The 26221-nt window shown below is 40.5% G+C and overlaps 2 protein-coding genes across 7 annotated transcripts in view; one reads left to right on the top strand and one right to left on the bottom strand.

The window, feature by feature from the left end:
- The window catches only part of KIAA1958 (KIAA1958 ortholog), an 86654-nt gene extending 60433 nt beyond the window's left edge, over window positions 1-26221 (top strand). For all 6 annotated transcript variants that reach the window (XM_085567955.1, XM_077790079.2, XM_085567954.1 and 3 more), the window contains one exon: window positions 11186-26221. In XM_085567955.1, the coding sequence (XP_085424081.1) occupies window positions 11186-12231 (1046 nt within the window). In that variant the 3' untranslated portion in view covers window positions 12232-26221. The remainder of the gene's footprint in view (window positions 1-11185) is intronic.
- INIP (INTS3 and NABP interacting protein) overlaps window positions 19531-26221 on the bottom strand; it is a 42775-nt gene continuing 36084 nt past the window's right edge. The window contains exon 8 of the transcript XR_014951684.1: window positions 19531-20014. The gene's annotated coding sequence lies outside the window, so the exon portion shown is untranslated. The remainder of the gene's footprint in view (window positions 20015-26221) is intronic.

Raw genomic sequence — 26221 nt, 5'->3', positions numbered from 1 at the left:
GATCCTAGAAACAATGAAACATGATGACATCTTTCTTTGATAAAGTATGCTTAAATGAAACATATGCCCATTCCAGGAACTTTTGAAAACAGGCTATTAAATCAAAGCCTCAAGAGCGAGAAAGTGGAATGGCTGCTTTCCCTGATGACTTGTTCTTGATGGGGCATTCCACAGAATGGTCACAGAAAAGCTGCTTTCAGCACTGGTTGTTTTGAACAGCTTAAATGTGGCTGGTGGCCTCTGTGGAATGGAGCTGCGTTTTCATTTCCCAGGTAAGTCTACTTTTGTCTGGAGCCCAGCAATGCTGCCCTTTAAAAATGGAAGCATGCTGCTGATCACACAAATGTTGTGTTAGACACAACAATTCCTGGGTCATGTTTCCCGCGGAATCCTGGCCATGGTGGAAGTGGAGTCAGGGCTTCCTGTATACATGTCTTTTGAAAAGTGTTGCTGAGGACACTGCTGAGTCTGATTAAAACTTTGCAATATTAAAACTTTGCTTAATTATACATTGAACATTCAGTGCATTGGCTGCATCTTACTTCTAATATATACCTGTTAATCCCCTTAACTCTAATTGACCAGAAGATGCACATACACACAGAGATATTCTACCTGTGTTCCTGTTGATTAAACTGAGAGTGACTATCACAGTGACACTGTGCTCTGTTGCAGCTTTACATTAACTTCATAGGTCTTCATGATGCAAATATCACTTGAAATCATACAACAATTAATTAATAATATATAATCATTGCTTTCTGCTTTGTACTTGGGAAGGAAAAATGAAAAAAAACCACTGATTTCCTGTTTTGTTCAGCGACGTAAAAAATGTTGTCTGAGCTATTCTACCCCAGGTCACATCACCCCAGTGCAATAGCTGAATGTGCTGTATTATTTCAATGAGGAAACTTGTACCCAAAGATCAAGCCTGTGAAAAATAAGGATGTTCATCTATGATCCTTGAACAGCTTGTTTTGTTTTTCTGTTTACACTCATTTCTCTTTTCACTGGGTATGTGCTTAATCTCTGCTTTCCTGTAGTGACTGGTCAAGCCTAGCAGTATGAATGAGCCAGAGAAGCATTGATGGTTTTTTGTGGGAGAAATTTCATTTTGTCCACAACTTGGAGCACTCTCCTGATACTTATGGGCTCTGTCCTTCAGTCATGTTAACATGCCCCCTTATGGAGTTGATTTCTGTCCTTTGCTCTTGGCAGATGGAGTGTTGCCATTTGTTTGGGACTTCATTTCTCTTATGACTATAAATCCAAGGAAACAAAATAACAGACAGTAGCACTATTCCTAGCACTACAGAACAGTATTCATGCCTATATGCTGACAGACATTTTGGTTTTTTGCTAGCAAATTTACATTTTATTTTTCCACTCTGTATAAAGAATTGGCTTTATGCCTCTATTTCCTTCCCCTCCAATTTAAGATAGTCCTCAGAAAACTTACAGTTTGACAATAACTTGTTCTATTACCATTCACTTACAGAATTGTTAAATTCATCAGACTGTTTATTGTGCTGGTGTGTATTAAAATAGCTATGTATGTGTATAACACATCCACAATTATATCCATTAAACTATGCCCCATGTCATCTCTTGAATTATTTTGTGTCAGTTTTGGTATGAACTCATTCAGTAGCAGGGGATCTGATTGTTCATATTCTATGTAGAATAGAACAAAATATATATTCTTCTATATAGAAGAACAAAATATTTGTATGGAAATAACAAGTCTGACAGGAAAATTTTGACAGTGTAAATACAGAAGAGAAATAATGACAATATTCTGAGCAGGAGAGAGGTATGTAATTTGTGTATACTCTCCTGAGTGTGTACATAGCTAGAAAATAACTGAAACTCCTCATTTTACTTAAGGAGACTTTACTCAAGTAGAGCTGCAAAATGTGACTAAATATTTACTCAGTCAAACTATGATAAATTAGGTTTAAACACATATTCAAGGACAGAAAGAAATGAATTGTGCTGTGAACAACAGTCTGGCTATTGATGAATGTGCTGCTCTTGCTGGTTTGTCTCCTCACTCTGCAGAATTTCCAGCTGCTCCTGCACTTCCTGGGAGCCTTTGTCTTGGCAAATGCCTGGGCATGCCATGGGTAGTTTGGAATAAAGTGGTCTTTGGTCACCCAGGGTGTGTGAGCAGCTGCCTGTCACAGTATCTAATGCTTGAGGGCTGTCCTCCTTCTGAAAGCTGGGATGTATTCATGTCTCTGCCTTCTGCCCAGCTTTGATTCTGCCCCAATCTTGTAGGACCTTTGCATTTTAAACTTCCATCCCTTTAATGTGATGGGAGTTGTGTTTGTAAATGTTAAAATAAAGCTCAGTAATAATTTTTTCTAGAGTGTGAGGAAGAAAAAACTCAGTACAAAACAGAAAACAGGCTAAAAATCCATGTTAGAAGCTGTTTCACTTGAATTGTTAGACTTCATTCTCTCTGGAGAACTGTGGGAAGAGCTGCTCCTCAAATACTGCTTTCTGAGCCAGTGAAGACAAAAGAAATATGCATGTTCAAAGTGTATAAGGAAATTCCTTATGTGGGTTTATAAATTGTGAGCTCTTCATAGAATTTATGCCCTCTGTAGGTTGCTTCACTGCTACTGGAAGGTAAAAACAAATTGGTCTGGCTGGGCAAAATCACCAACAGAGAATTTTTGGAATGATACATCAGGATCTCTAAAAAGGCAACTGAAGTACTTTACTAAGTTAAAGATGGCAAGAGAAAAAACATTGAAATGCAGTTCTTTGGGGTGCATGTGCTTCAATCTGTATTATCAGAAGTAAATGGCATGACCTGCCAAAACATTTCCTCTTCCTCTGGCTAAATTCATAGATAGTTCAGACAAAAATAGAAAAGGGAACGTTTATATTCACTACCAGTGGCACTTTAATAAAATAGAGGGAAAATGTCTGCAGTCTTTAATAAGCAATATATCAACCAAGTTGCTGTCAGCCTGTGTAGAGACTTTCACAGTATGATTTATTATGTTAATTACAGTCATGTGGGCCTCATGCTCTTAAGTCTGAAACTGCTCACATTCTCAGCTTGATTTAAGAATATGCTTTGGCCAAGACTTAAAGTGCAGCTTATTATGATTAATGTAATAAAATATTTATTACATTCTCTTTTTCTTTGTTTCTCTGCTTGCTGCCCCAGTTAGACTGACTCATTTTGAAACACTGATATAAATTAGATTTCAGATGATGAGGATTCTCATCTGGTTTTAATCTCTCTCATTGGTGTTATGTTTTTTTAATATCCTTTGTTCTTACTCTCTCTTCTCTTCCCCTCATCTTTATTTCTCTCCCATATTTCCCAGCTCTGCTTCTCAGCTGCTGTTTAGAGTGAACCAGAAGCAGGCAAACTTCATAGCCCTGGTTCATCCCTTCCAGACCTCTTACATTGCTTTCTCAGCTATGCTTATTAAAGGTTTTTCTTAAATGTGATGACATTAAATCTGGTGGTACCCTGTAGCTGAGAACATGCTAAGCCTCTGGTGATATGAAGTGGCAAGTATTGAATCTTTTACATTAAAATACTTCTTAGAGAAGACTGAACTGAAAGGGCCCTGTTTCTAATTCTTCTCCCACTGGGCTTTCAACAGCAGAGAGGCACAAAGTTCCAGTGTGCCAAATATTCCAAAATGCTATATAAATTTATACCCGTGATTTTGTGCAAACCAGCCCCGTAGTTAAATTTCTGTCTGAGCAATCACTGCTTGAGATCTGCTTACACATCTATAAATCTGGCTTTTTCTGTAGAAGCATGGAAAGATGGAAAACTTTACAAAAATGTAGACTTTTGGTTTTGTTATGCCAGAAATGGATTTTTTTGCCATGACAATGGTATAATTTTCGAACTATAAACTTAATTCAATAAAGGAGCTGTGCCTCAGATCTTTACAGTTTTACTCTCCTCATTTTGTTTTTTTTCTTCTTGTTTTCTTTCATTTTTTTAGCTTTTGAATCAAGTCACTGTATACATAGAAATATTATTCAGTTCCACCTTCTATACAGATAATGACTTAGTCCAGTTGATTTCTACATAAGCAGATACTTACAGGGACAGCAATCCAGAACACTCTTAAAATATGCTTTGTGGAATTGGAAACTTACTTGGGAGAAAAACTGATTCTCTGCTGAGTGTATGTATGCAACACTTTCCAGAGTGGTGCTGAGCCAGGTCCTCTTTGAAGATGGGTACATCCCTTCTGCTGTGCATCACCCATCTTTCAGGGTGGTGTAGAGCATTACCAGCATCCCTTTAATTGCTTCTGCTATAAAGCATTGAGTAACTAACACACTTTGGAAGGACAACTTTTCTTTATGTTGCTAAGAAGTCCTAGGTTTAAAAAAAAAATAAATCTGTTTTCCAGAGTTAAATATTTAATCTGAAGAAATAATTTTCAAAAGGTGTCTCTTTTCTTTAGCTTTAAACCGAAACCAGCATCTGGACTTTTCTAATGGTCTTAACCATTAACTATTGGAAATTATTAGAATATTATATGGCTGAATACAAAGGTGCATGCTCAACATGCAGCTGACATTAGCTTCACATTATAGGTAATGTTTTCCCACTTACCAGCTCCAGCAATACTCCAATTTCACCAAACTACCTGATTTGTTTAACCTGAGCTCTGAACGAACAGAAGTTACATCTTAGAACTGAACATCATTGAAGGAAGTTTAGTCAGTTATTTTGAAAGGATGGAGTTTCACATTTTTTTAAAGTTTTCTAATGGCTTTGGGTTTGTAGTGTTGAAGACTTTAGGTATGGCTTTTATATTCTCCACCTCTATGAAGACTTGAGTCCCTGAATATCAATTTTATAAAGGTCCAAATAATTTATTTCTATATGCCTCCTGTAAAGGTAGTAGCTATGGAAATAAGAGCGGGATGAGGCATGGCAGGTAAACCTGGAGATGGTTGCAGGGTTAGTTACAGGCCAGGTGGCTGACTTGGAATGGAACAGATGAGATAGCAGATTCTACTCCAGCTGCCGGCTGAGTATGTTATGCCTGTACATTACCTAAATACCAGATATATGAGTTTTTCAAAATATTTTCTGTTTGTACTGTTTTCCATGTTGTGTCCACCCTGTAGCACCCTGCTATGCATTGGTGCAGTGCTGGGCAAGCCTGGGAGAGCTGGAGTTGGTATACTTCTTCCTGTCAAATGGAGGTTGAATCTGGGTAAATATCCCACTGTGGTACAGAGGAAATACATCCCATTTTACATTGCAGCAGTTCATGCCAGTGCATCTCAGAACAGCTTCAAAAGGAGATAGGAAACTGTATGGCCTCATACCAGAGAAATGCCACTGAAATTGTTTGGTGGAAGAGGGGAAATGCAAGGTAAAACTGGAATGTAGCACTTCTCTTTTCCACTACCATGATGATACCAAAACCAGACAACTAAATGAAGTGAACCAATAGGAACATTTTTTTATTTAGAAAATGTATTTTTAGAACCTTTGTGCTGGAATGGCTCAGATGTCACATGCATCAGGTGGACAAGCAAGTTGGCTTCGTAAAAATTGGGAGCCCTTGTCCCCAGGGTGCTGCTGTTTTGCACTCATTATCAATTGCTCTAGCCACTGCAAAAAACAAACAAACAAACAAACAAAAAAAACCAACCTGGTGACAGTCTGTCATAGGAGAACATAACTTCTTAATCCCTTGTCATAGCTACATATTTTTTGAAATCTAAGGATTGTGCAGAACTCCCATTAATATCAATCTGTGTTTTATTGTTGGCTTTGCCAGCAGTCAAACTGCATCTCAAATCTTTTGAAGCTTTTGTAAGAAAGTAGTGAAGGTGCACAGATTGGAAATCAGCTCCAGTGTCTTGAGTGAGCATTCAGTATCAGGCCATTCTACACCTTGCAAAAAATGTACAGGTGACTAAAGTCTATTTTAGTGACTTTACTTCATGGAGATATCATTGAATAAATATTCCCATACTCATTTGTTTGCATTCTGTGTCCTTTTTCCTTTGATATAATCTAAAGCTTTATAATTTTAGAATCATAAAACATTTTGCAGATCGGAGGAGGTTAACTGAATAAAATATAGTATTTTGCCAAAAAACTGAGTATCTTTCATAAGTGGATATTAATTAATTCTCAAATACTACAGATTTTACGTGCTAATGAAAGCCTTTTCTGAAAATGGTAAACTAGAGTTTAACATTTTAAATGTTAAAATAGAGTTTATATAGTGGGAACAGGGAACTTTAACTTTTAAACAGAATTTAGTAACATCAGAAGGGTATGGCAGAAATTCAAGAAAAAATACAGAAGCAATTTCTTCTACTTAATCTCAAGATGTTTCTGCAAATGTTTAGAGACACTTCTGCTGTGGACACCTTCTGCTCTTACCCTCACCCTCATTTTTGGCAGCATGACATGAGAATGGTATTCACTGGTTTATTCTTGTGATATGGTGGAAACCAGTTGTCAGCTTTTTAAGTCTGGCATGCAGAACAAGTACTAATATTCTGGGATGCTGTGTGACAGTGGTATTCAGCTGTCTCTGACAGGGAGGCAATAGCAGGGCTTCTGGGGAGGCACATTTGTCAGAGGCTCTTGCAGCTGTTCTGCATTGTGACTTCACCATAACTCCCTTGCAAAACAGCATGACCTCTGCTCACTGAGACTGTAGATTTGAGAGTTTTGTTTGCCGATAGATACCTTCTTGAAACAGGAGGGAATAGGAGAAAAAGGTAGGAGCAAGCTGTGCTTTACTTGAACAGTTTTAATAGGCTACATATTGCCATGGCCCAAAGGTTAAATATCACAACTTTTCAGTAACTGCAAAACAGGGGCAAGAGCCAACCTACAAGGTGCTGGGGAGTGGAAAGAGGGTACTTAGCTCTGGAATAGAAATATGTGGTGCTTTGTGTGAGGCTAACTATGCTATTTCACTTGAATGAAAGCATATTGGTGGAAGCAGGCCTGCTACAGAGGCATTTTCCTAGGCAGGACAAAAATTTGGCAGAGAAGACTTCAGTTGGTGACGTGATTACCACCAAGAAAACCCATCTTACTTCTAATGTACATCTGTGACATCTCACTGCTTACTATATGCAGAGTTTAAGACTTTTTGCAATAACAACTCAGGTTTGTGACTCCCACTCTGATGTACAAATGCCTTCTGAACATTAACCATCTGTATCTGTCTGTCATGAAAGCAAGTGCCTTTCCTCCTGCCATATGTAATTACAGAGGTTATGTCCTTTTCAGGGAGTCCAAGTGTGTTTGTATGTGTGTGAGCTGAAATGAAAACAAGCCTGAGTTTGATAACTCTGTTGATAAAATTAAGTCTTGGCTGTGTTAAGATCAGATTATGAAAAGATCAGAAAACAGCTGCTCCTCTGTGGGAGAGATCATCTGATGGTTGTGGGCTAGGCTGGGACATCCGCTCCCACTAGATTGTCTGTTTAATCTCTGCCTGGTCATTTTACCTCTTTCACTTCATTTGAGCTAGAACATCTTAAGTACTCGTCACTTTTTCAAACTTATAGTTGGGAGTTTACCCTGGAACCCCCACTAAGGTAGGTTTTACTGTCTTTTTCTGCCACACTCTGGTTTCCTTGGAAATGAAACTGTGGTGTGGGATATGATAAGAAACACAAGAGCTAAACCAGGTCCTTTGTGCAGTGATACAGCTGAGGCAGAAGGACCTCTGGAAATGTATCTCCAATTCATTTTTTTATGCTTCTGCTTATAATCTGTAAAACAGGGGTAACAGCACTACTAGTTCCAAATAGTGCATTATGACAAGGAAAAGACACTAAGGATAACTTGGCTTCATAGATCAATGATGACAATAATTTTTGGTTGATTGGTTCTGACCAACCAGCTGAGAGAAATGGGACTGTAACACGAGAATATTTGTATTCCTCAAGCCTAACAGCAGAGACATACAGAAGACTATAAGAAAGGTGAAAGCATATGTAACACCTCATTCTCCTATCCCAAATCAGTCTGCAGCTTAGGAATGTTCTGATATAGAGATGTTCTCTAGGAGCACTTGGTGGCTTTTTTTCCGTGCTTTTACTCAGTTTTGGAACCCATGCACACTGAAGAATTGATGATACACTGAGAAGTGGAGGTTCAAGAGTAAATAGGTTTATGTTTGCAGTAGTCAAGGAACTAATGTAGATCCCCACCAGTGTTTCCATGAGTTTCCACTAGCTCCACAGAACATTAAAAAGAGCTTTGATCTCTATTCAGCAAGATCAGCAAAGTGAGACAAACATCTAGGAACTCTTACATGGGAAAATCCCCACATGCTACATGATACCCCACCTATTTGAGTGGTCTTGTAGGAAGAGAATAATCCATTACTACTACTTCATCCTGGATTCACAGCCAATGTGGAGGTAACTCTCCTGATGTGGCTGCAAGAAAAACCTGACCTTTTTTAACATTTCCCACCTACCTTGTGAAGTAACACGCAACACACCAGTGCAGGAATGCAGTGTTTCTGGGGTACTGTTTTCATAATGTAAATTGGAATCTTTAATTTTGCCTGGGTTTTATAACTGTTAACTGCAGATAGGATAATTTCCTTTGCAGATTAGGGAAAGATGCTGTAACATAAATGACTGACTGGGTGTCACTGCTGTGTTGTGACAGGCTATCCTCTAAGAAGAGTGATTGATGACATTTATAAAACTGAGCCATTATATGTGCTGTTTATATTGAAATAGAACTTAGGATGCGGGCTGTCAGTCAAAGCAATGATTACTTACACAGTTCTATAACAAGTAGTGGTGGGCACGGAGAACAAAATACCAGAGTAAATGTTTATTTTGGAGCTTTGAACAGGGCTGTCTCTTTGTTTCCAGCCTGCATCTAGCCACACTAAAAGGATCTATTATGTACATTGCTAGAACATGAGGCTTCACTGCAGGCTTTGAGGAGCTCTTTGATACTGACATCAGTATTAAAAAGAGCTTCTGAATCAGGCAAGTGACCTTTCTTGCTCCCCTGGAGCATAGTTCAAGCAAACCTCAATTGTTTGTGGCAGCATTTCTTCCTGCCTGCAGAAGCCCCCAAAGGCCCAGTTGCAGATGCCCACTTCTCTGTGCATTGCAGAGGTTTTGAGAAACCTGTGTGGGTGGTGTGGATGCCAGATACCTCTCTCTGAAGACACAGGACCTGCTCCTGGGGGTTATAAACTCAGTCCTGCTTCTGTTCTGGACCAAGTCCTGGAAGTCCTGGACCAAGTCATTTCCTGCCTCTGACCACAGATGTAGTATGGAGGTGGTGGGATGAGCTTTCTTGAGAGGCACTCTTGTAGATTGGTGGAAGGAGAAGCTGCCCAGCTCTGCATCAGTGTTTTTTCTGCACCACATGGAACACTGCAGGTGGGATAGGGAAGGACAGACTGCCTTCTGTTCCCTGCTGCCTTCTCCCCTATTAATTGGCTTACAGGGAAGAGAGGAGCAAGTGTCTGAACTCTGATGCAAAGCCATGGGTGTGCTACACAGCCTATCTATTGACCTGATAGGCAGAGAGGAAAGGGAACTTCACCTGGTCTCATACCACTTTGTGTATGTATCTCGGGTGGGAGGCACATGGTGAGGGTTGCTGTGGCACTGCTAAAAGGATGCCAGAATGTATGGGTTTTGCAATGAGACCAAATAGAAAAGAACTTGGGATTTTTTTCCCCCTCTTTTGCTTGTTAAGTGGAAGAGAGACAAAAAGTGTTAAACATACAATTCCAGAAAATATTTAAATAATTGAATTTTTCCTTCTTTGCATTTGATTTTAATTTTCTAAAACCATTAAGATTTATTATATTTAGAATGACAGTTCCACCTGTATGCTTTAAGCTGCATTCTTGTTCAAACAGCTAGTTTGCACATGCCAAGAAAACAGTCCTTAAAACACATGGTATATAAGGCTTTTCTGGTGCCTTCAGGGGAAGGCAGGGCGACCTGGTTGCAAGGAACAGCACGGCAGCCTGGTCTCACCCAGGCTACTCGGGCTAACAACACACGCTAACACCAATGTGGTGGACGGTCGAAAGGTGTTTATTATCTTATCTCATGGGTTTAAATAGTCTCAGGGGACTTTGCTATGTCGGGGGGGTTGGTAGGGTCTCTAGGGTTAATAAGGAGTGGAAAACTACTGGGTTAGGTGTGGTTATATGTTCTGGGGGTAATAGATAATATGTTGCAGGGTGAGGGGGGAAGGGTCTTTCTTTCCATCACATCCCGAAATCTTCCGCTCGCCTGTCCCTATCTACTACACTTTTCCTTGTTATGCTTCTCTTATGATCAGCCAGAAAATCAGCTGTCAGTAACAGCTCTCATGGTGGTAGCATCTGAATATTGTGTTTTGATGACATTGATTGTAAGGATCTATGAGGATAGCCTGTTAAATATAAAATTGTTTCTAGAATTTGATTTTTATGCAAAATGAAAATACAGCTGTATTTGTTCTATCAAGGTACAATTTTATGACATAGAGAGACTGTACAATCATGGTTTTTTACCATGTTTTCTGATATGAACATATTTACTATATTTTTTTTATTCTTGTACATTTGTAAATTGTACATTGCTCTGTAGTAATTTTACCTATCATTTCCATGGGATATGCTGCCTTATTTTGTACTGTACATTCTGACTATATTTATTTCATTCTTTAAAAATGTATCTGATTAAAGATAAATATTGGCATCATAAATATGATGAATATGATGTTTTAGCTCTTTTTTTTTTTTCTGTAGGGAAAAAAATGTAACCAGTACAACCTCTGGTTGCACAAATGAAACAATTTAGAGTGGGCTTATTCCTGAGTTTGGGCCTTGCACACAACATTGGGATCCACAGAAAATCTTTCCACTTTGCCTTTGTTGTGAAAAGCTTATTTAAATATCAATGCTTTCCATAAATCTCCATGTACAAAACTGTGTCCCAGTGTCATGAGGAGCTCGCTTAGTTTTTTATCATATAGTATGTCATTTGTTAAACTGAAGTTGGATTTTCAGTGATATGGCAGGTATATAAAGATGTTTACCAGTGCTCTTTGTGAACTTAATTTTATGTTCTTTCCTTTTTGAGGAAATTTGCTTTTGGAAAATACATCACATAAACTCACTGCTTTTACTTTCTCTTTTCTGTCCTATTCTTCCTCTTACAGACCAGGATGAGAGAGCAGCAGAGCTCAGCAGGGAGCAGAATGAGAAGACCATTCGCAGCACTCAGACGGCTCTCCGCAATTTCCGAGAATTCCTCATTTCCAAGTACCCATCTGAGACCCGTGAGATCTATGTCATCCCCTGCAAAGAGCTTGATGCCTATCTTGCATCCTTCTTTGTGGATGCCAGACAAAAGGATGGGTCTGAATATGAGCCAAACAGTCTGGCCAACTATCAGTGTGGACTGGAGCGGTATCTCAAAGAGCACAGGTATGGATACAGTATTACAAGGGATAAGGAATTCAAGAGGTCCCAGGAAGCTCTAAAGCAAAAGCAGATAGAGCTGAGGTGTAAAGGCAAAGGAAACAAGCCACACAAATCCATGAAGCTCACCTTTGCTGATGAGCTCATCCTGCGCAAAAGAGGCTTATTGAGCAGGTACAATCCTGAAGGGCTTCTGAACCTAGTATGGCTGAACAACACTAAGGCGTTTGGACACTGTACGGGTTTCCATGGGTCCACCCTCAAGTGGGGAGACATCCGGCTGCGGGTGACAGAGACTGGGTTGGAGTACCTGGAGTGGATGGGGCCAGACAACGGGGATGTGAGTACCAAGAACAAGAGAGGAGGGACGGACTCGCGGGTGTACGCCACGCAGCACTCCCCGCAGACCTGCCCCGTGCAGGACTACAAGGAGTATGCCCAGCGGCGCCCTCCGGCCATGCGCTATGAGGATGCGCCTTTTTACCTGTCCATCAAACCCGTTGTCAACTTGGCTGCACTTCACTGGTACAATTGCCAAGCCCTGGGGAAAAACAAGCTTGCCAAGATGGTGAAGACAATGTGTGAGAAAGGGAACATCCCTGGCCGCAAGACCAACTTCAGTGTCTACCAGAGCTGCAGCACCCTCTCAGAAGCTCAGAGCAACCAGCTGGTGCTGATCTGCAATAACTTGGGCCAGCAGGCTGCCCAGTCCATGGCAAGCCACTCTAATACTGGCAACTTTATAGTGTCAGCATCCTATGACTCGTCATCTGACACGGCTTGAAAGAACAGTGAACACTTCTTTCCTTTTTGTTTCAAGCATTGAATTTGTGGTCAATAATACACATCAGCTGTGATTGTACACTATTCCCCCTCAGCCCCCTCTCCAGTGTTAATTCACTTTATAAGAATATATAAACATATAATATATTTTTCTTTCTACAAATAAGTCAGCAGAAATAGTTTAGTATTACTAACAGTATTTATAGTGTTAATGCAAAAATGAAAGGTACTTGTGGGTTACAATAGGAATGCAGATTTTGAAAGGATAAAAATGGTTCTCAGGAAACACAAGATAGACTGAAAACACCATTTTTAACATGTACATATTAATGAGAGTAAATCCCCAGGAGGCTTACATAGCAATTCTGTTCTAAAGCATTTTTTCAACTTCATATTGTAACATGACCTCCCACAGTGAAGGAGACGAACTTAACATTGGCCGCTGCTTCTTACATGCTAGCTTATTCTTGATCAGCAAGACCAAGAAATAAGAAATACATAAATGTAAGTTCAGAAAACCATTTACAGCATTTTTTGGTCTGTTTTTATTATGTTTCCTGAGGGTCATTTACACAATAAAAATCCTGAAGTCACCTAAATGCCATTTTTAACTTTTGGGTATGTTGATTTTTTGGGATCAAAATGTTGCTGGTGTTTAGGCTAAAAAGTATTGTTTTCAACAATATGCAAAAGTATAATGGCAAAACCATTGCCACACGTGATTTTACCTTTTTAAGCATATCTTGTTAGTATTTTATCAGTATGTGTATGTAATGTAAAATCTATTGACATAGAGCACTCTTTCAGTATTCTGGAAAAACCAACAGTACAGAAGAATCTGCTATCTTATCCCAGCTGTACAGAAAAATAGCATCAACTATCAACTTAAGCCATCATTTGAAATCTACAAAACAACAGAGAATGTAATGATATTGCTACAGAAATTTTTAAAGAAATTCTACAGAGAGGTAAAAAGCTGGATAGTTTTAAGTGCTGGAGTATAAATTTAACTTAGCTACACATAATCTGTTTCCAGTGCAGATGATGGAAAATGTACATGTGAATCTGAAGGCAAAATTTGGACCTTAAAGCCTTGAAATAACAAGTTCTGCTGTTCTACTTTGTAGTGTAGTTGTTTACTACAAGTATGGGAAAAGTACCAACAAATTCACTATTTCAGTGAACAGTTATAACTCTTGACACTTAAAATTAGGAACAGTACTTTTCAAGTAAATAAAAGTTTTAAGTTCCCCAAGGAACTTCCCCAGTCACAGCTAGTGCTGTGGTGAGGCTTTAGACAAGTCTGCTGAGGTAATTGAGTGCCTGCTGAAGTCAATGAAAAAGACAGCCTTGGCTGACTTCTGCTGGGTATTGGACCAAACAGCCTTTGGAGAGGCTTTCTTGTTTTGCAGTTTTAATTGTTGTGTTTCTTTTTGCTTGTTTGTCAGTATTTCTTCACATTCCTGCATATCCTTCAAATTCTTTAGATCTGCAACTGTGCAATGACTGTAATCATCACTAATTCCAAAGAAGAGGTGAAAGAAAGGTAACAAATAGAAATAGAAGTAAGCCACCTAGTACCTATAACCTTTTATTTTCTGTGTTCCTAGGATGAAATATTCCTGTGTGAGAGGGAGGTGGCACAGTGTCTGCACCTCACTTAAGCCTTACTGAAGGTATGTTTTGGGGATGAAATAGGTAGCAGATGTGGCACTGAAAAGTCTAAGGGTAGAGATTTCCACTATAATAAATATCTGTCCTCCTGGGAAGCTTTGTGCAGGTGACACAACCTGGCTGTGATCTCTTTTTTCCACATGTAGCAAGGCTGGTAAAAAGTCTGGTTTTCTGTGTCTGACACTCCATGTTAGTGTTGCCACCAGTTCTAGTCTTCCATTTGCCATCCACTGTGTCTCAGGGTAGGTACTGGATTAGTGGGCACAAGCAGTTGTTCATATTATAGAGCACTCCTTTTGTAACTTGGCTTTGGGTCTTGAGGCCGAATTATGACTCTACTGAAGTGATGGCAAGGCATGTATGTGACTTTCAGTGCCATGGCATATCTGACTTGTCAGTGAAGGAGACAGAAACACAGATTTCAAGTGAAGCCAGAAAGACAGTTGCCCAGTTTACAGATGAGGCCAGACATCTGATTGCTGTTTGTACTGCCTTGCCTTTTCACAACAGTGCTTTTAGTGTGATACAGTGACAAATAGTTTTGCAAGACCAGTGTTGCTCTGGGATTTCTTAACTGTTTTCCTCTGAGGACTCATGGAGTGGTGCTTAGTATGTGCTGGAGTGTGAGCATTCAGTGCCAAAGACCTCTCTCAAAGTGCCAGGTGAGAGCTCAACCATGGAGTAGACCTCTAGGGAAGTCTGGTTTTGTTTCTCCCCTCCGGTGCTCATCTCAGCACTTCCCAGTGACAGCTATTGCATTATCTGACATAGTTCCCTATATTTCCTTTCCTGTTCTGCAGTGAGGGGATGGGTATCAGCTGGCCTTTGTGGGGCAGCAGATCTCTGTTTCCCACCTCTCCTCCTCTGCCCAGCCCACCCCTTTGTTCTGAGGAGGCTGGTGCCTGGCTGGACATGTGCTGTGCTGCAAGCAGCTCTTTGAAGTGTTGCTTCACATCAGTGCTGTAATTCAGCCTCAACACAGATCTCAGATGAAGGAAGACTGGCACTCCTGGGTTTTGAACTGAGAGCTCAAAAGAAGCATTTCCCATTACTTTTTAACTCTACTTGCTGCCTAAATTGTTGATTACCACAGTATTAGGATGATTTGTGCTGATGTCCAGCAGCAGTGAGGCCACATCTCTTGTACCTTGACTTTAGCAGGGCACATGAGCAACTTTTGCTTGTCTGGTTAGGGGATAAGCACTGGAGTGTGCGTACTTACTGTGATAGCCTCAATATTACCATGAGGGAGGCCAGGGCCCAACTTGAATTAAATCTGGTCAAGGACCCCAAGGACAACAAGAAGGATGTCTGCAAATACCTCAATAACAAAAGGAAAAGAAAGGATAATATGGGCCTATTACTAAATGAAGAAGGGGCCCTGGTAACAGAGGACGTAGAGAAGGCAGCATTACTGAGCACTGCCTTTGCAATGGTCTTCAATGGCAACACCAGCCCTCAGGGATGTCCCAGGAAATCAGGGTAAAGGAATGTTGGAAGGGAGGTCAAGGAGGGAGAAATGTTGAAGACATCCACAAGTCTATGAACCCTGACAGGATGCATCCACAAGTGCTTAGAAATTTGGTGGACACCACAGCTGAGGCTACTCATGATCACCTTTGAAAGGTCATGGAGAGGTGCCTGCAGATCAAAGAAATCAAATGTCACCCCAGTGCTCAAAAGGAAAAAAGAGAGCCCAGGAAATTACTGGCTGATTAACCACACCCCAGTCCCTGGAAAGGTGAGGAAATGCCTCATTCTGGAGGCCATTTCTGTCCACAGAAAAAGGTGATCAGGATAGTCAGCATGGATTCACTAAAAGCAAATCATGCTTGACCAACCTGATTTGTCTTTTACAATTAAACAACTACGTGGATGGATGAGGGGAGAGCAGCAATCATGTCTACCTCAACTTCAGTGAGGCTTTTGACACTGCCTGTCATAGGCAAACTCAGGAAGAGTGAATGAATGGGATAATGGGGAGGTGGATTGAGAACTGGCTGAACACCAGATTCCAGAGTCACAATCAGTGGCACAGGCTCAGGAAGCCTGTTCCTAGTTGTGTCTCCCATGGTCCAATAGTGGCCCAGTCTTGTTTAACTTATCCATCAGTGACTTGGATGAAGGGGCAGAGGCCTGCTCAGCAATTTCACTGACAACACAAAGCTGGGAGGAGTGGCTGATACCCCAGTGGCTGATACTCCATGGACCCCAGGTCCTTCAGAAGGACCTCGACAGCCTGGAGAGATGGGCACAGAGGAACCTTCTGAAATTCAGCAAAGGCAAATGCAGGATCCTGCACCTGGGGAGGAACAGCCCCAGGCACCAGCACAGCCTGGGTGTGACCTGCTGGGAAGCAGCTCTGTGGAGAAGGAGCTGGGGGTCCTGATGGGCAACAAGCTCTCCACGAGCCAGCAGTGTCCTGGTGGCCAAGAAGGCCAGTGGTATCCTGGGCTGTATTATGAAGAGCATCGCCAGCAGGTTGAGGCAGGTGATGCCGCCCCTCTACTCAGCCCTGGTGAAGCCTCACCTGGAATGCTGTGTCCAGTTCTGGGCTCCTTAATACAAAAGAGACCTGAAGCTCTGGAGCAGGTCCAGGGGCGGGCAACAAAGATGATTAAGGCATTGGGGCATCTCTCTAATCACGCACAGGAACAGATTGCCCAGAGAAGACTCACCCTCTCTGGAGATACTTGAAAATTATGTGGAAAATAATCCTGTGCTGTGTGCTTTAGGATGACCCTGCTTGAACAGGGAGCTTGAAACAGGTAACACACTGTGGTTCCTTCCAACCTTACCCCTATACTCTGATTCTGTGATTATAGGAATAGTTTTGTTCTGCTTTGTGATGTCTGTAGTAACTCCAGCACTGCTGATGGCAGATTGCCTGGTAAATTCTGGTGGGTCAGTCCCACACAGACTACTTGCTGAAGTAGTTAAACACATATGGACAGAATATGATACTCAAGTAATATAGTACAAAAATAAGATTACTAGTTTTGGAGGGCATTTAATACAACCTATTATTCAGTCTTTATTTGTGAACAGTTAAAGGAATTAAGTGACCCCTGTTTATCTAATTACCATTTGTATTAAGGCTGTGAAAGGTTATTAACTGTCTGGGAGGGAGACTTGGTGGGTTTGAACTGCTCTGGTGGTTTTGTCTAATATTGGTATAATAACTCTTTATTTTAGGTGAAAGAGGACAACTCAGTTATTTGCAGTTTTGACTGAGGGTATCACACCTGCTTTGGCAGCAAGTTGCAAGCTCACAGCTTGCAACTTGCGATGGTGTGCAGCTTCCCTGGTGCTAAGATACAGCAGTGTGGCCAGGGGCTAGTGCTGCCAAGTCTTAGCATCCTATCCATCTGTCTAAACAAAGAATGGTGGTCTACAGCCTTGGCTCTTGTTACTGAGAACCTCTTACCATGAACTCAAGGGCAGCTGGCAAAACAGTGTCCTGCTCCTGTCCAGCACAGGCTGTAGATGGTGATTGGGTGCAGTGGCTACAGTGAGGTACTGCAGGTGGGTGGCTGCACTCCTGCCTACATCATACTCTGAAGTAAAAGCTGAGCTTTTGCCCCATAGTGAGGCTGTGATTTCCTTAAGATAAAGATAGCTGGCTCCAAAATGGGGCTTGCTTTTTTCTTTTCTTTTTCCTTCCTTTTTTTTCATGCCACTCACCTTTCTTTGACTTGATGTTAGACCTTGTCAGTGAGTGATTTCAACTCAGCTCCCTAGCAGAAAACACAGCAAAAAGAAGGGGGAAGTCAGATAATTTTCTGTCACTGTACTGAGCTGAATTTGCTAAAAAATGAGGTGCAAACCCTGTTGGGGAGACAGAGGATGGTGTTTATCTACCAGCATCACAGAGTCATTAGCCTGCCTCAGATACTTCATCCTGTTAGAAACCCATCAAAAGGATAATGCAGATTCAGACTCTTCTGAATCATTTATAGATGTATTGGATGCCTTCAGAATTATCTACTGGCTTTGGGGAGATTTTCTCAGTGCTACCAAGAGCAAAATTTGGTCTTGAACTTAAGAGGCTGAGTGCCAAAGCACAGGCCTACGCAGTGCAAAGGGGTCTGCACTAATCTTAGTGCTGACTTTCCCACGTAGCCTTCTCAGGACACCACAATAAGAGTCAAACATGGGGATTATATGTGGATGTCACTGGACTGATCTGGATGCAGCTGTGCACAATACATGCATTTCGATCTGTTCACATGATTGCACATGTAGATGGGCAGAGCTGTGGACCCTTTGGATGGTGTAAGCTCTGTTTTTTTTAGTTATCCGTGCATGTATTTATGATGTTGTGGTTTTGCACAATGTTACATGTCTTCATGCAGTTAATGGAAACTGAAGTCTATGATGCCTGGGTGTCACAAACAGCTTGTTTTATTTTCAGAAATGTATTTATGCAACAAAATGTATTTTTAAGTTCAGGAGAATGAAATACTGTCATGAACTACACTGTAAACTAAATTTCAAGGGTTACCTAAAATAACAGCACATACCTTATTCACTTGCATAATGCAATAATTCTGTGATAGCAGCATCAGGGCTACTGACATAGATGATAATCTAACAATGGAATCTGTGTCCCTGTTGCATGTTCTCCTTTATGAGGAGTATCAACCCTTTCAAGCTCTTTTTAGAAATTCCTATGGACTGATACTCAGTCTCTACAAAATTGTTACCCTGTTAGAAAGCTGTGTAGGGAATGACACACAAGCAGTGTTGTACTGTTGTGTGTTTGTGTCTTAGATGTTTGTGACCAAATCTTGTTCTGCTCTTTGCGCAAGTGATATGGGGTGGTAAGATGGGGATCAGAAAGAGCAGGTGCTGTGTCACTCTGAGCCCAGGCTGCCCTAAGGACTGAGACAGTCCTAAAGGACATTTGAGAATCCTGTTGCACTAGGTTTCTTCCTGTTCAGCTCATATTTTACCCTTTCTTGTTATCATGTCTATGTACATCCCATCAGTGAATTGACTGACTGGGCTAGCACATGTGATGCGTGGGCTGATCATTCCATCTGACAGCTGCAGATGATTGTGATTGACTGATCTGCCCCAACCCAAACAGCTCCACTCCCCTCACCTTTCCTGATCCTCAGATATTCCTCCTTCCTGGTGTCTGCACTGTGGGGCAGGGAGACTGTTTTGTGCAGGGCTGCTCTTGGCTGGGAGCCCTGCCCATCAAGTGACCTTGTGCTTTGGGGATAGCACGCTCAGGGTGGACCACCTCGCATGGGATATGTGGGGTTATGGGATACTTTGTGTGAGCACTCTGGAGACTTGCATCTTGCATGCTGGAAGCACCCTCCTTCTTCCCTCTTCTGCTTTTTGTGAGAGGCTTTCAAGTCATGAAATGAGATGGAATTTATTCCTGTGTGGAGGACCAGGCCCACATCTGTGTGCTGTGTAGCCCTCCACTGACATCATGGACTGACAAATAGGACTGAGATGACTGGTCCTCAACAGTATGCAAATTCTTGGCTCCCTCAGTCATGGAGAGGAGTTTAGTTCATGGTGTGAACAACAGGGCATTGGGAGCCATCCAGCTCCCTGAACTTCCAGAGGCAGTGTGAACGTGTGTTAAAAAAGAGAACCTACAAGATGCAGAACTGTCATTTTATTTTTCTGAAATGAACCAGTTCATCCCTCTGGATTAGTTTAGAGAAGGATTTCTCACAATGAAACATGGCAGGAAATGGGCCTGCTCTTTTTAATTAGGGTTCTTTGCTAATTGTCACCATGGAGAGACAGGTTCTTTGCTGTCCTTGTTCTTAAGGGGCAGGATGTATTTGCTCTTATTTCTCTGCATTCCTGTGTGTGCTGAATTCTGCACTCAGGAAGAGTGAGGAGAAGAGGTCATCCATTGTAAAGCATGGCTGTTTTCCTAGCCAGGAACTTGGTACTATGCTTTCTGGTGATGGTCCCCATGCTGAGCCATGTCTTGGTGGTTGTGGACACTGTAATGGCTGGTGTCTTCCAGCTGTCTCTTTGCTCTGTGCAGAGCCAGCATGAAGGTTGCAGCATGATTCTCCAAAAACAGAGAGCCTAGGAGCAACTTTTCAAGGACACACCTATCAGCTGGGCATCTGCAAGCCAAGAAGAGAGAAAGCCTTAAACACAATTAAATGAAATTAAATTTCCAAAGGACAGTATTGAAAAACACATGAGGCTGTGCTTGACCTCTTCAAGGGTTTTGGAAAACTAAGGGCCCCAGGGCTCCACCTCTTTCAGAAGAGTAACTACAGCTGGCAAAGGAGTGACCCTTCTGAGGACAAGTTCTCTGAGCCCCCAGTGAGTTGCATGGTTGCACTGCTTCCAGCTGCACTCCTGCAAACCAGGTTCCAGCCTGTTCCTCCCCACTGCACTATGACTGGTGCCCTGCAAAGCACTGTTGCCATTGTTCTCCAGCACCTTGACTCTGCCTGGAAGCAGCAGAGAGGCATTTACAGTGGAAAATCCTGCAAAGCTGTGAAGCCTCACAGCCCAGAGAAACCTATGAGTTTGTTGAAAAGCTTGACACTATCCTCTCAAGTGGAACATATTTGAAGCAGTGGCAATGTCTAAAGCTTTAATTCCTAAACTGATGTGGGAAAATACGCTTTTGCCACAAAATTTTCTTTTTACATGAACTGATGGATCTCTGTCTCAAGAAATTAATTTATTTTCTCTGTTTTCTCACTCAGCTGATTAATGGTATTTGGTAATGCATACAAAACTCCATTTATTTTATTATACAAATGCCACTAAATGAGTTGTCTGTGCATGAAAAAATGGACTTATTGTTTCAAAGATATTAGGATGGTTTTGGCTAATCTTTTATTCTTGTGATCAGCATTTATTAAACAGTATTTATTGCTATCTGAAAAAACAGCACTATTTCAGATTTCAAGCTGATCTTTTGTAATTAAAAGAGGTTTATTTCACAGCATTTAAGGTACTGGTAAGATAGATGCTATCTTTGAAATTCAGTGGGGTACTTTCAGTTGAAATGAGAAGAGGTGTTTAGCTCTTTTAAACAAAGCTGTAGGAATCTGTTAGTTCTTTTTGGTTACTATTGTTTGATAGTCTGTAAATGTCAAGAAAATTACATAAGAGTCAGGTGAAGGAAAAAACAAAATATAAAATGTTTAGGAAAAAGTAGAAGACTAAGTGCTTTAAAGTAATTAATTTAACAGATACTATCTTCGCCATTTCAGCTGCTTTTATTTTTCTTTTTATTTTTCCTTTTTTTCTTTTTTCCTTTTCTTGTCTTTTTTTTCTTTCTTTTTTTTTTTTAAATGAACAAAAAACGACTCTCTGACACTGCTCATGCCTAGAATTTTATCTGCTTTCTGAAAGTTGTAATCTTGCTGAGACTGCTCTTGTTACCATTATAGCATGTTCTCAGCTGGCCTAGATCATCTGTAGCTTTATGGTCTGTTCCACATTGCTCCTGCTTGCTGGGATTCCTCTTTCTCTTCTGCTGTCACACATTTAATTCACTTCCTATATGTAAATTTCCATCCTGAAAACCGATGCAGGTGACATTGCCTGACTATCATCAGTGGTGGATATGGAAGGCAAGGATCAATACTAAATGGCTTCAAATTGATTTTGATAACTTTTGTATATGGAGACAAACATCCTAGTGTCTCTAAGGCTAAAGGTGCACTGAACAATGACTGCAGTATCAGTCGTCTTGTGGAGACCTTTGTTTTCTGCCTGGTACCTATGATTCAGATCTTGGAAGCTTTGCCTTCTTCAGGAGCTTTCTCAATGAGCAGCTTGAAAGACTGGGTTCCTCTGCACAAGGCTGGGTGCATGGATGTGAAATGCAGGTGCAGAAGAATCCAAGGCATTCAGAGATGTGCAGACAAAACATGAAATGAGATCTGAAAGCTGTCAGGGGAGGAAATGGTGAGAACCTGATTTTGCACCTATTTATGGCAGTATCTGCAAGCTGGGTAGTGCTGCTGCCAGAGAGAATTTGGTGCCACTTCTGCAGAGTGCAGTGAGAAGTGCATGCCCATGACTCTGTTTTCAATAAGCTTGGGCTGTTCCTGCATTTCCTCCCCAGGCACATGACTAGCCTCACTGGAAATGAGTCTGAGGTGTGCAGGAGGGGACATCACTTCGCAATAGTGCTTGTTTTTGTCCATGTGGCACATCCATCTCAGGGTTCATCTTGAGATCTGTCTGGGCAGAAGAACTACTCAATACTGGAAGAAAAAGAAGTAGCAGAATATCCAAGTTCAACAAAAAGCAATGGAAAGTCAGTGGAAAGGCCTAGCAAACACAATGGAAGTTTTTGTCCTTTTTTTCTAAAGAAAGCAAGAGTAATCCTTATCCTTTAATATCCTACTTTGTTTTACACCAGAAATAGAAAATATTTTCCATTTGTTTTAATTACCTACAGGCTTTAACTCTGTCTTTGAAGAGCATTTTTGCTATTACAACCCTTGGTATAGTGAGCAGTGCTAGGAGAAACAGCTAACGCAAGGATTTTGTCTTTCCCTGCATGCAATGTTTAATCTTTACAAATTTTTTAACGTGAATGTATTTTTTTCCATTTTGTAAATTGACAAGATTAGCACAGTTTCTTCCAAAACAGCAGCTGACAAGCATATTTTGCTTAAATAAATTTCCACCTAACTGTGAATTCTCCATAATGATCTATTCATTCTTAGAGTTGAACCTCTAAAAGGTTAACACTCACTCAATGACTGCAACAACTTTTTTTTTAAGAACAGTTTGTAAACTGTTTGTAGGTTTTAAAATATATTTTGTTTATTAAAAAGATTACACTGTCTTGCATAATAATAATATTAATAATAATAATTCTATGCATTGTGTGATTCAGTGATGTTGCTGTTGAAATTTTGCATGTCTTCTAGATGTTCTGACATTTGTATGTTTACGTGATACTTGTAAAAATCCTAAGCCTTGCTGCTATGATCACCACCATTTTAGGTAAGTGAAAATTGTACTGTGAAGCTATGCCAGTTAGCAGGATTTTTGTGTGTCATACTAAAACTGCATTCTGCTGATCATTTCTTGGTTTATGCCAGTATTTAGTGCCTTCTGTAGAAGGAATCAATATGTTGTGGTAGATGGGATGTGCCAAATTTCTAGTATCTTGTCTGCACAGATTATCACTTACCAGTTTGAAGCATAAAAAAAACCAAAAGGAAAAAAAATATTTAACTCTCCATCTTTCTTTCAAGTGTCTTCCCATTGATTTTAATTTGGAAAACCTTTAATAGAGCTGAAAGGAAGCCATCATCTCTGACCACACCTCCTGCACCAGCAGTCTCCCAACTGTGAGGGAATGTGTAGCACCAAAATGTTCCCATTGGTAATGGATCTAATGAATAGCAAGGCCTGCTCAAGTAATTTTGGAGCATGCTAAAACACCATTTAACTAAAGCAGTCCTCTGATTACCATAATAGCTCTCATAGCAGTTGTCAGCTGGCTCCTGTAAACAAGTGTCAGCCTGGTCAAGTGGTGGATTCTAGTCTCTGCTCCTCCTCTATGGAAGCTACACATTGCTGCCAAATGAGACTTGGATGAAAGTCAAGCCCAAGATTTTTGGTCTCTTTTTTTTCCAACTGCTCCCATGGCAGCCAACCCTGTTAATCAAAATTCTTGACATTGCATTTTCTTCTAGCCTCTCTCTAAAATCTGGCAGTATTGCAAATGCACACCAAGCATATGCATTTGTTTTGATCTTCGTAAGATTCTGATAGGCTGAAATTGTATCATACTGTACTCATACAACAAACAGGCAAGAGGGAAATGTGAGATGCTGAGCTCTGGTGGATTTCCCAGCCACCAGGCATGGTTCACTGTACCTGGGATGATATTTAATATAATATTTTGTATGGAAAAATAAGAGGCTGGCCACCAGTTTTCCATCCCTGTTGAGACATGAAAGCTATCTTGAAAAGACTTTTCAAATCAAAATAACAAGTTATGAGAAAAACTGCATGATTGGGGAAAATAAGAGTGCATTGAATTTATCCTTAGAAGTTTTGGTCTGAAGTCATCTCTGTCTCCAAGCAGTAAACTTGACAGCCTTTGTGATGTAAAAGATAACATTTATGCAATTTTTTTTCAATTTTGTTGTTCCTTTTAGTGATACCCAAGACATTTTCAAAAGGCAATATTAAAGGAAGCATACAGAATATGCTGGAAATCATCCTGTGTAGTAAGTTGCAAGCTGATCCTCCAAAACCTGATGAATTTAAAACCCCAGCTGATTAAAACCTTCCACAAGTGATAGAATATTGAGAAGCCTTTTGCAGCACCTCAGTTCTGTCAGGAGGGAATGGGGCTCTCTTCAGAAATGTTAGGTCCTATAATTGTCCTTTAAAAACTGGAAGCTTCTTGAGATTTGCTTTACCAGACAAGGAGCCAGCTGGGACCAGTTACAGTGTGGTTCTCCATTGTTTTGGTTCACTAATAGCCATTTACACATGAATGTGTGCTTCCATTAGTATGAGTGAAGAGTTTTCACTCCACAGAACTCCTCCCTGTGTGGCCCTAATATTAAATATTTAAGGCATGGTCTTATATCCTACATTTTGTCTATTTGTGAGTAGATCAGAGTCTCAGTGGTCTCATTATTGCACTAATTGTCTTACCAATTTGTCTTTCTGACTTCTATGTGTTAACCTAATTCACCAAAAAAAAAAAAAAAAAACGAGTCAGATTCCTGAAATACAGCAGCTGTTTTTTCCCCATCTTCTTTTCCATTTTGAAGCTAAGTATATCTGCATTATCTCCAGCTTAGATTAGAGTCAGAAAAGCCATCAACATCCTTTATTCCCACTTTGCACACTGGAAATGCAGTAAGGGTTCTATAGGTGCAGACCTGATCTAGCCTGCTGCCTGTAGTATGTCAGTCTAGTTGCATTTGTTTGCTTTTCACTGCAATTCATCTTTCTAGATGTAAACTAGATGATATTAATGGTGTACTGGTTTAGATACCACCTTCCAATCACAGTGATTCCTTCAGTGTACATATTGTCAGTCCTGTAATTGCATTTTGTCTGATGTACATTATATTGCAGGACCAGCTTTCCCTTTTGCTTTTAAATATAGCTTAGCCCATGCTGCTGAAAGGATCCAGGAAAGAATTATCTATCCAAACCCCAGTGGAATTTGGGACCTAGTTTTTTTTAGATCCCCTTGCAAGCTCCAGCTGTAATCAGCTATTTAAGGCAGAGATTTCAGTTTGAGGAGTGCTGTGTATCATCCACTCCAAATGCAGTTGCCTGTACACAGGGCACCTTCTTACACAGATCCCTTGCTCCTGCATTTGTGAGATTAACTGAACAGCAGTTTACTAGGAAGAAATAATATTTTTATGCATTTTAATGGATTAAGCTCTGCAAATCTAGAAATCTGGGGGGAAGGGGGTAATTTTCTGAAAATGTGAGCAATATTGTCAACTAGTCCATTTTCAGTTAACTGACCACATTGTCCTCAAATTACCCTATTCCTGTACTTGCACAGCAACAGGAGAAAAACAAGCAAAAAGGCTTTGCGGATGTAAATTAAGAAGAATTTAATAACCTACTTTGAGCCTCAGATCCCCAGTGGTGTTTCCAGGGCTGGTGATTTTTTTACTCATCAGATGGATAAGTTTTGACCCATGTGAATGTCACATTGCTATGCCTGCAGTATATTTTGAAGAAGCAAACTTCATACATGGTAAGGTCCTTCACTGATGAAGACTGATACGGTCAAAAAAGTTGTCTGTCACTTCTGTCAGTTAGAAAAAAGGTTTTTTTGTTGTGAAGTATTTTTCTTTTTCAAGAGACTCCACTATTTTTAATGGGGATAGAGTAAACAAATGTATGTTGTACTGTTGTCTGCCACAATGTCTTCTTGAAAAATGTTCTTCAAGTATTTGAGTACAGAAGAGCCCTCAATAAGAAGAAAATAAAAAGGCTAAGAAGATTTTTTTTAAGGTGGTATTTATGAGTTTTCTCTCTTGCTTCGTTGTCAGGTAATTAGGCTTTTGAAAAGAATGGATTCAGTTTGTGCTAATTGGAGTATGACATTCACTGTTACCGGTCTGTAAATTCCAGAGATATTCTGATCTTTATTGCACTTCACCTCCATTTTTATTCTCTTAGGATAATCTTTAAGAAGTCTGGTTCTGCTGCATTAGAGATTGGTTTCAGTGTCTGTACAATGTTTGCTACTATTGTAGTGTGACTGTATTTTTGATTTTAAAAATTTGTATTGGTATAGCCTTAGCTTACAGAAATAAAGACCATTTACAATAAATCAAAATAGTCATTGA

Source organism: Lonchura striata, chromosome Z (genome assembly GCF_050655825.1).
Source record: "Lonchura striata isolate lonStrDom1 chromosome Z, ASM5065582v1, whole genome shotgun sequence".
Classification (NCBI taxonomy): domain Eukaryota; kingdom Metazoa; phylum Chordata; class Aves; order Passeriformes; family Estrildidae; genus Lonchura; species Lonchura striata.
The sequence above is the reverse complement of the archived record's forward strand: the minus strand, read 5'-3'. Positions and strand labels throughout refer to the sequence as shown.